The 10,803-nt window shown below is 41.7% G+C and overlaps 2 protein-coding genes across 2 annotated transcripts; both read right to left on the bottom strand.

Annotated features, from left to right (window-relative positions):
- Positions 1-208: 208 nt before the first annotated feature.
- LOC123124392 (transcription factor bHLH129) lies at positions 209-3,864 on the bottom strand. Its single transcript, XM_044545013.1, has 5 exons — positions 1,297-3,864; positions 1,004-1,192; positions 844-909; positions 681-746; positions 209-585 (listed from the first exon to the last, which is right to left on the bottom strand). The coding sequence occupies exons 1-5, from the start codon at positions 1,945-1,947 to the stop codon at positions 505-507; spliced, it is 1,053 nt and encodes a 350-aa protein (XP_044400948.1). The 5' UTR covers positions 1,948-3,864; the 3' UTR covers positions 209-504.
- A 1,911-nt stretch (positions 3,865-5,775) lies between these two features.
- On the bottom strand, positions 5,776-10,420 carry LOC123119570 (adenine phosphoribosyltransferase 1-like). The gene is made up of 6 exons (XM_044539427.1): positions 10,117-10,420; positions 9,066-9,176; positions 8,848-8,940; positions 8,588-8,737; positions 6,832-6,890; positions 5,776-6,088 (listed from the first exon to the last, which is right to left on the bottom strand). The coding sequence occupies exons 1-6, from the start codon at positions 10,352-10,354 to the stop codon at positions 6,026-6,028; spliced, it is 714 nt and encodes a 237-aa protein (XP_044395362.1). The 5' UTR covers positions 10,355-10,420; the 3' UTR covers positions 5,776-6,025.
- Between the last annotated feature and the right edge of the window lie 383 nt (positions 10,421-10,803).

Here is a 10,803-nt window from a genome sequence, read left to right as displayed (position 1 = left end):
TTTTCTTCATAGTGGAAAGGGTAGAGAAAATGGAATTGAGAAATGTTTTTATGGTGATAGCTCATAGTATATCGCAAGACCGAAAGATTGTGTCCCCCAAAAATTATGAAGCTCATTCCAATGTGATTTTGCAGTTTCAGTCATTTATCTTAAAGTGTCAGGGTTTGAACTTTGCAAACCACAAGAGACTAGATCATTGAACAAATCATCACATGCCAACAAAAGAACTATATTTGGTCCAAAGAAAACAAATACAAATCTACAAGTTTTCAAGATCTTGCATTTCATGCTAATGTCAAGAAAATGGTAGTATTATCTTCAGTTTACTGATCCTCTAAAAGGGCCTCTTCACAAGTTTAAGTATGCTACTGCTGCGCCTATGATGATCTGTATAACAGCTTCCAAAACGACACATGGTAACACAGGTAGATTGAATGGTTAGTGGAGAACTCGTTTATCTCAAACACAAACTGCATTCCCCGCTCGAGACTGCCAAAATCATCTCTACATGTTCAGATCAAGCCCAATGTTCATCCCGTTGTACGCAATCGGCGCGTACATCCACATTTCATCAGAGCTGAGGACCTGGAAATTTAAGAGAGAGAAATTCGTCAGCCGCAATGTCCGCCATGGAACAATTTGTCTGATGTCGAACCGAACTAAATTGAGCAACTGCTCACCTTGATCTGAAGTTGCAGGAATTTGACATACTGGACTGCCTCTTCAAGCATGGTGCTCATATCTACCTGCAAGATCAATACAAAAACATTGTTGATTTAGCCATTGGATCTTAGCATTTTTATTCATGTAGGCTATCAGTAGCATGAATGTTCAGAAGCATACTTTGGTTCCATTGGGCACAAGGGTCTGCAGTGTCTTCAGCCTCTCGTTGATCCTTTCCCTCCTTTTCTGCTCAAGCAAAGAACAGAGAATTAGTACTTCACATTCAGTTGCAAAAGATAATTAGTACTTCAGATGCGAAAGAGATGATTATTTGCAGTACCCTTGCATAGAGGCTCTGGGGATCGGTTGCTGCCCCGCGTCCAGCCCGGGCCTTGCCTTTTGGAGTAACACCAGCATCTGCAGACTCTTGAGAAGCATTCGAGTCATTGTCAGAGGTGCAGCAGCTCGCTTCGGTTTGCTTGGCGTTCTTTGCTCGCTTCGGTGCAGCCTTCCTTGCGCATTTCCGACCCTGCAATTAATCAATTACAGTCAGTATCCACACTAACAGCATGAACATATCTTTCTAAAAGACATAGCCGGTGAACAGAATGATCAGTCATCCTCAGGACTTACTCTCGCTTGGCCATCGATTTCTTCTTCCACCGAGTGCTTCCTCTTGTTAGTAGCACTGACCGAGTCGAGACCCTCGCAGCTTGACTCGCCGTTCCGGTACAAATCATGGGAAATGCTAGGGATCATATTCAGAAACTCGGTTGCGCCTTGCTCCTGGACCAAGTTCAGGTCCTGTGGTGCGAGGGACGTGATGCCCAGGGCCTCACTTGAATCACCCAAATAGTAGCCCATGCATTCGGATGGAACAGCAAAGCTGCTAGCATTGCTGTCACTACATGCACTTGTATTAAGATCAGCGTCATAGTAGGATGGATGGGAAGCCTGATACCAAGGCAGATCCTGCTGGGCTTCATCACCATGGGAAGGGAAGGTGCCAAGCAGCTGCGCCATGATATCGGACTCCTCGCCCTGTGGCGGGAAGTCAAACATGGTCCAGCCAGCCTCCGAAATCAGTCCTCCAGCCTCCATTGAGATGTGAATTTGGGACTTGGGAGCCTTGGAGGCAAAGGGTGACCTGGGGAGTGTGGTTGGACGCACTTGCTGTTGAGAGGGGTGAAGACAAATGCACAGCAGTTCAGGTGCTTTTATACTGTTCAGAATTCTGAGAGGTTGCAGGGAACAACATCTGCAGAATAAAGAAAATGTGAGCATGAGTAAACAAAGGACAGTCAATGGGTGGCATGAAGTGTGTGGTGATAGGCTGGCGATTAGCAACAGCCATGGTAATGTTGTGGTGATGTGGAGAGCTGAAGACGACAACTTTAGAGAATTTCAACTGCTGGTTGGTGAGCAAGACAGTGACTTGTCCAAGATTACAGTTATGCGGCCTGTCTCCGAAGAAACCGCACAATGATTAGAGACATTTTACTAATCATTGGTCCATGATTCATCGAGGACAGGCAAAGGAAGTCTATGAGCTCTGAACCGGAATAGCAAGAGTTTACCTTGGAATAGAATAGAATAAGATCAAGACAACTATGTGCTCATGCTTTCTTTCTTGCAAAAATATGTGTACTGGTGTTGGTTAGAGATGGAATAAACAAAAGTAGGATATGCAAAGACATGCCTGCACGAACATGGTGAAAGGAATCTGAACATTCTTAAGAACTCAAAAGAGGATATATGAAAGCACATCTCTATGGATATCAAGGTCTTGATCTGCAAATAATTCTCACACCCTGTGCCCGCAGCAGCAGCAGCATTGATGTTCAACACTTACAAGATTTTGGAGGTTGGTATCCTGAAAGATTTACCACATTGACATTTTACACACGATAAACATCAATCTAGTTAAATTCTCTATCCTAAACTTACAAAGAAAAATAAGTTTCTGCCAACAGCACCAAACCAAAGAAATGCAGTGAAATACGGACCAGCAAAATGTACTGAAAAATGAACAGATCTGTATCATTCATTGTCATCAGTTGGTTTGTTCATTCTAACGTATCCGAAGGTCAACATGGTAACACTACAGCAACATTCCCAAAAAGCTGTGCAGAAACCTCAGTTAGATCTTAAATTCAGATTATGGCACGTTTTAACAATCAATGAGCATGTGCATCACCAGAATGGTTGCCACAATGTAGGTCTCCCTTTAAGGTGTCAAGTTTGCGCGACATCCGACATGGAGATCTGATCCTGCTATCCTCATGGGTAGGAAGTGATCTGCGTATATATCTAGTAATCAATAGCTGCACATGACTCAGATCCACCGCAATGCACAAATCAGCTGTACTTCTGTCATGTTCTGAAAAAAGATTGCCTGCCCCACTTTGGTAAACAAGAACAGCTAAGATGCTGGCAAGGAGAATGATTCAAAGGAAACAATACGAGGTTAGTTTATGGCCCATGATCCCTACCCTTTAGCTGTATCAAAGAAGCAAGGATGCCTCCGATGTTACGCGGCAAAATTGCATGCATATGCAATTATGCATTACAGAAGACCTAAACAGGCAAGCAGATATCATTAACAGAGTAGAATGAATAGCCTGACATGAGATCATTACTAAATATGCGGTTACATTTATTTTCTGCTTCCTAGAAGGTCAACTAATAGCATGGGAAAGCCAAATTGCTTGTGAGATTACTCCCTTTCGAATATCCTAAAAGACATTCTCTTGTTAGTGTTTCTTAGCTTTTAAATTATGCGCACAAACTGGCACGAATAAACTATGTTAGGAATAGTCTTCCCCTGCTACGATTTCTGTGAAGAACAATAGTTTTTTAAGAGCTTGAAAAGATAGCTAAACTTACAGATCTAAGAATATCTCTACATATTCCTTTTTCACTTCCTCAAAGTCATATCGTAATTTTAAGTTTCTGACATTATTATAAAATGGGAGGGTGTGTTTTATAAACAAATATTGTTTCTATAAATAGGAGTCGAATATTTTACAAAATATGTCAGTTAGTTTGTCTACCTGCTCATAATAAATATCTGAATAATGAATTATGGGGACAAATATTGTTTGTATAAATAGGAGTCAAATATTTTACAAAACATGTGAGTTAGTTTGTCTAATTGCTCATAGTAAATATCCGAGTAATGATTGTGGGGAGGCAGGAGCAATTTACCATGTCAACATTAAGTGATCACAATCGACAGGATTCTAAATCACTGAATATATTAGTACAAAATAAAGGCAGAAGTAAGAATATAAGAGTTGTGATATTTCTGTCATTTTCAGTTGACAAAAGTAATGCAATATTGTTTACGATTTCATTATTTGTGTTGATCGCACAAAAGTCAATATGATAGTTCACTAAGAAACCAAGATCCTCAATGTATTTTCGTAAGCTAATAGCAAGGGAAAAATTAGGGCACTAACCAGTAAAACTTGTTCACATTGCCATCTATAAACTACTCAAACACAGATATTGTGCCATGACTGAACTATGTAGCTTCCAAAAGAATTAATGCATCGATACCACAACATCAGATACAATTTCCATTCAGTGTAAACATATTTAATGAGAAAACATTTTATCAAACCATATACATATGAAACTAAATTCAAAGGGAAAGCAACATGCATATAAACTTCAGACCTGTGGAGTTTTCACTAGTGTCCTACTGCTGCTAATAGCAACATACTGCTCGGTAATATTAGTTTCTATGTTAATGACAGAAGTATCTCTTGATCCATCCTCTATTTTAACTCAAATCGGAAAAGTAGCCATTTTTTGTCCAGTCAGCATGCTGAACTCCAAGAAAATATAAGAGAGAAAAAACATATATGAAGGGAGGTTACACAGGGATATATAGAAGCCCCAGTACCATCTAAGCAAAGATGTATCAGGACTTGACCAAATTATAGCAACCTAAAACGTATGCAGACACCAATGTCAAGAATATTTCTTTCTTCAGATATGAAGATTGATGGTAGTTACACTGCCCCTATCCCCAGAAACCACAAGGAAGAGTTTCGGCATTCATCAGTTAATGCCAGGCAAAAGAAGTCAAAGTAAACAGATGAAACTTTCAAAGAACATGAAACAAATTAGAAGACAGAGATTATACATAATAGCTCAATGTCAAAAGGTGATCATGAAACTATTCCTCGGATCCATAAAAAACTTGGAAGTCAAACAATACTCTGGCACCTTCGATTAGGACATCAGAGAAGGAAGCATCAGAATTAATTCACAAATTGTTGACTAAGGCTGCAAAAAACACACCCTAGTTCCAACTTTCAAAAGCATAGCTCGGTTAAGGCAATATTGCTCAGAAAGAAATGAAATTTCAACAGATGCAAAACTACTGAAATTTTTGTGTCCGTTAAAATTACCTTCTCACAGTTAGGTAGGACAGTTCAATTATACTATGATGGTAACCCAAAATTTTCAAACAAGAACAGAATTATAGTTGGCAAAGATTCAAGATCCTGATCGACCTGAGCAACTAATTTTTATTCAGAAGTGCAATTCTGTCTGGGGACTTTCCAGCCATATAGGTAGTTAAGATCAAGCAAATTTTGGTATGTGGCTCGGCTAGGGCTTCTGCCTTTTGATGATAGGCTTAGGTGAGTGGTCTGGGTATTTGGCCCAGCTAGCACCCCTTCATCATATGGATAAGAGTAGTGGCATATATTGCCAAGACGGCGGATTCAGGCATATTGTTGTAATACTTTGTAAGGTCCTCAAGAATAATCAATAAAGTGGCCGTATGCATCTCGCAGATGCAGAGGCTGGGGGTCATCCTCCTTTTCTAAAAAAAAAATATAACATGACCGACACAAAGATGGTAAAATGTACATTTGGGACTTTGGCTAGACACGTACCAAACTACAAAAGCATAACCATAACCCCAATATTATCAATGGTCATGGAAGAAACACATCCATGAGTATACTAACTACAGACACCAGAAAAATCTCAGATAAATGCAGATCTGCATACATCAACTAAAATGGGTAGTCATGACAAGCACCAACAAAGCACGAAAGTAAATGATGCTAGCAAGTAGCAAGAGAAACAAACTTCAGTACAGACCATCCTTCATTGACATGAATAATTTGCACTGTTTTTGACAGAAATAAGCCACGTATTACAGGGAACAACAACCAAGTCCGCATTCCCAAACAGTTACAGAAGGACAAATTTAAAGATGGAATTTTATTGAGCAGCTCCAGATAGGAACTAGCTAAGATTGTAACGGATATCTTTGCTGCTTCCAGTATAGTTCCAGCAGGGAAATATCATTGGAACAACTCAAGAGTCACAACTTGTTTCATACTGATTCGTCTGCCTGCACAAGGACAAAAACAGGCATGTCCCCCAACTTGTCCCGGCCCTGAAATACATGCCTTGGTTAGAGATACATGCAGAAGGGAAACATCATTGGAACAAAGCAAAATTCTCATGATAAGCAACTATAAGTCATATCTACTCCCTCCATCCCAAAATATAAGAATATAAGTGTCAAAAATGATCTTATATTTTGGGACGGAGGGAGTAGCTGGAACTCATAGATGATAATTATGAGTCATTAAGCTGCAAAATTCATGACTTTAGGCAGTTAATCAATTATTATTTCAAAAACTGCAGAAACGTTTAGTCTAAGTGTTTCGCTGGTGAACTTCTGGTCATAGCTTGCACATATTTCCTTCCTTGTAGCTAGCCTCAAGTCATAAGGTGCATGCTCAGTCAGTCAGTCTGCTTGTATCAATGACAGTGTGCATGAACTAGGCATCGTGTTATCTAACTGCACGAGGATAAAAGCAGATAGAGCTTTACTGGTGAAACTGTCTAATCCTAGTATATTTATTAGGTGGATAACAAGTGGTATAATCCTCGATAGAATCACATCAAAGTGAGGTTCATTTGTCCTTTATTCATGCAACTAATTCTCATAGTTGCATGTGTTAGCTACATTGGAAGCAAACCTCACAATTATTAGTTTCATCAAAAGCTAACCAATAAAAAAATACATGAATGGAAAATCCTAATAAGAGCATGACAATAATTCCAACAATCAAGTATGAACAATGTTTAGTTCACCTAAACAAGGAGACATGAATTGGAAGTAAAATGTACCTTCAACTCTGGCAGTTCAATAACACAGGCACACTCAACCACCTTTGCTCCAACACGTTCTACAATGTAGAAGGACATAATTAAGATAAATAAATCACCATATGATAAACAATAGGAAAGAAATGTAATAAGTTTGGGGTGCAAATGCGTAACCTTTAGGTTACCCTCTAACCCTCTTTAGTTCAAACAAATGAACTAGTTTTCCAAAAGTGATGTGAGCACCCTAAGGGTCACCAAATCACACCTCTAATATAAGCATAATTGGACTGCCTTCCTTTCAAAACTTGGAAGGTATGTTACCATTTGAAAGTGCATTCCACCCCAGTGGGTTTTGGTAATAAATGACAAGTCATTAAGGGGCTAATAATTTTCATGAGTGAAAGCTCAGATTTAGTCCCACGAAAGTGAAGTTTACCCATATTAGTGAATCCCCGAACGGGAAGTTAAAGACAGCAAAACCAAAAGGACATTAGTTTTCCCTAGGCTTAAGTGATCAAGCTTACATTGGGTGTATATATGTAAGTCGTACTATTAAGGGGGTTCCATGGAATGCTCATGAAATAGCTCAATGCACATTACTCGAACCTTGTCACCCAAAGAAAAAATTCTTATTTATATGCAAACCAAAAATCTATGCGAGCAAGAGTATTTGTGTTGGAGTCAGACAGACCGAACTTGTTTTCGTCAGGCCAATCCGAACCCCTCGGCCGAGAATGGACGTGTTTCTCCACAGAGAAGCCTTTGTCACTCCCTATGATGAGCAGCAAAAGTGTCCCAGGTGGAAACCGAAGTGTCTATCTGACCCAGACTGTCCGGTTCTGGATCGATTGACCAGTGTGAACATCTCGGCTGACCCTAGACATACCTGTGCTACCTTGAGAAGCCTTTGTGGCTACCAATATTGGGCATCCAGAGTGTCCAGGTGAGAAGCAGTTGCTCAGTTGTGCGTGGTAGCTGCCACGTCGGCCAAAGTGGTTGTTGGTTACTGAATCCAGAGTGCCAGATCCGAGTTGGACTGTCAAGTTTTTTGCAGAAAAATCCCAACGGCTAGATTTTTAGAAGGAACTATTTAAATACTTTTGGTACAAGCCATGGTTTTCGAGTCGCTCTGGGGTAGCAACTCGGAAAAAGTCGAGCCTGAAGTTGCGACTAGTCGTGACTCGCGACTCGAGTCGACACTAAGTTGAGTCAACATTTTTTTGCGACTCATCGACTAGTCGTGCGACTCAAAATCCATGGTACAAGCAACCAAGGTAACAAGATTTTCTTAAAATGTTGAACTGTTTCAAATAATTGTGGAATTAAAAGGTTCTGTAAAGCAAAGCTAGGTGGAATAAACTATACGAGCGAAAGAGTAAACCAACGAGCCTCTCTCTATATATTCCTCTCAAGGGAGCTCCATGTGTCTACCCGGTTTCCCATCAAAGTTCAACCATAGAATTTACAAACTTCTCGAGTCTACCATAGAATTTACAAACTGTAGATTTCAAATCTCAAACATATTTTTGGTCTTCCTCTCAAGGACTATCACTTATACTTTGAGAAAGGTGGGAGACCACTTGAGGATGAGGAACCAGGAAATTGGTTGGCAAAAAGTTCCATGTGGTTGGCAGCTATCTCAAGTTTGGGGTGGGGGTCACATATTTTGCAAGTTGCAAGTCAAATGAACCTTGATTAACAAAGTTTCCCATTTACACATTTAAGATATTTTCTAGACAGGAACAAAGCACGTTATGAACTGAATATAGAAGCTCACCAATAAGTTTGGCAGCGGCACAAAGGGTTCCTCCTGTGGCAATTAGATCATCCACAATAAGGACCCGGTCATTGGGCTGCACAGCTCCTACGTGCATTTCGATTTTGTCAGTGCCATATTCCAGAGAATATTCTTCCGATATCACCTCACCTAGTATAAATATGCAACATTATTAGCTAATGCATCCACTTCGAGACCTGAAGTGTGTCTGTCCAATAAAAGCAGCTGCTGCATATTAAGCACTGAAAGAACGAACATACCAGGTAATTTTTTTGGCTTCCTTATTGGAACAAACTTTGCACCTATGGCTAATGCAATGGGAGGACCAAAAATGAATCCTCTGGCTTCAACACCTGGTAATAATAGCAACAAATATGATAAATTAACACCAGAGAAAATAAAAACCATATTTACAGTTTTGTCCTTTAAATAATAGGAAAATTAAAGACAAAAGGCATTCTGCTTAATTTCACATTACCAGCAACTACAGTGATGTCTTTGTCCTTGTACCGCTCGACAAAGAGGTCAGTGGTGTCACGGAATGCCTGCGGATCGAGAAGCAAGGTTGTGATGTCCTGAAACAAAATCCCTGCATGAAGAAAGACCAAGATACATGATTAAATAAAATAATTCTTATTCCTTACATGTAACAATATAGAGCACACATGATCCTTCTCTAAACATACACTTGCCATTTACCAACAGCTCAACACCACACAAACCAATAGTTCACATGTCGCCCATCATTACAGGAAAATCAGGGCGTGACCATACGCAAATTCCTACCGGCCAGAATCAATTCCATGCGCCACAATTCAAGTCCCTGTTCACTAGCCTATAAATGATAAGCAATTGCATAAATCTACCATTAAGAAATCTATGGTAGTCTCCTATTTGCTTAGCTTCCTACACAAGTTGTTACAGCTGCTCGCAAATGGCAATGGCAATTGACACATCCTGCTTGTAATGACTATTGGTTCACCATAAAAACACAGGAATTTCTTACTTCATTTACCACAGCAGCAATATGCTACAACACCAATTTACACTCCTTAGTTAATTCTAACCTAGGAGATGTATGGTCTATACACTTGTGAGCTGAAGTTTACCTTACCAAACTTTCGCGATTGTATTGATTAAAATATATGGCTGTCGTTTTGTTCGATGCCATGATTTCGGTAAGATTTTATTTTTTCCAGCACTAGCTCAGTTATTTCGCAACACCTTATACTGGTCATACTAAAATTTAGCGTGGTTTACATCTGCTGCACTTGGGCAAAATACACCAAACCGGCGTCCACCCGCTGCTACCCTGTGAAGTCTAAGAAATGATAACCACGGGTCAAAACCGCGTAAACCACAGGGACTAGCATAGCTTAGCCGACTTCCGCGACACACTAGGTAGCAACCCGCCGCCGCCACAGCCACTGGGCATCCACCAGATCGACCCACCCACCCGAGCTAGCAAGCGAACACCAAGGGGTTCTAGAGGGGGGGAGCGGGGAGAGGCATCGACGATGTGCGCTCACCTGGCTTGGGGAAGTTGGGGATGGCGCGGATGCTGGACGCGATCCGCTCCACGCGCCCGTCGGATGCCATCGCGACCGCCGCCGACCCTCGCCCGCGCCGAAGCCGCACGCCTCCGGGGGATCCGAACCGCAGCGCGACCGAGCCCGGTGAGCGCGCGCCGCCGGGGTGTGTCGGAGTCGGAGTCGGGGCCGGCGCGGTGGGGCAGTGCGGGGTGAGGAGGAAGCGAGAAGGGAGCATGCCTCTTTAACTAGCTGCGCCCTCGCCGCGAGCGCCGTCAATTATAACGGCGACAGCCCGGGGGAGAGGTCAACCGGAGCTGACACGTGGATCAGTGTTGAGGGCCGGTCCCACCCGTCATTGTGATTGCCGTTCGCTGCCATTGCGTCGGCGTTGTGTTTGGGTTTATTTAGATTCGCTCGCCGCCACGGGGTGGGCGGGCCCGAGAGAGGCGCGAGGTTCATGCGGCCTCCACCAACCGGGAACGGCTTCGATATGTTGGACTGCTGACTTGTGGGCCCGCCGCTGCCCAGACGAGACCGGTACGACGGCCTTTCTCTTGCCGTCTCGCGTAAAGAGATATATTTCTGGATTTTTCTTTTGTCTCAGAAAAATAATTCTGGAATTTTTTTTAGAGGATATTTCTGGATTTTTGTAAGAGGTAAATGCACCACTGGTGCTTAAATTTG

The sequence above is a fragment of the Triticum aestivum genome, chromosome 5D (genome assembly GCF_018294505.1).
Source record: "Triticum aestivum cultivar Chinese Spring chromosome 5D, IWGSC CS RefSeq v2.1, whole genome shotgun sequence".
Taxonomy (NCBI): domain Eukaryota; kingdom Viridiplantae; phylum Streptophyta; class Magnoliopsida; order Poales; family Poaceae; genus Triticum; species Triticum aestivum.
Note: the sequence above shows the minus strand (reverse complement) of the source record. Positions and strands in the feature narration are given on the sequence as shown.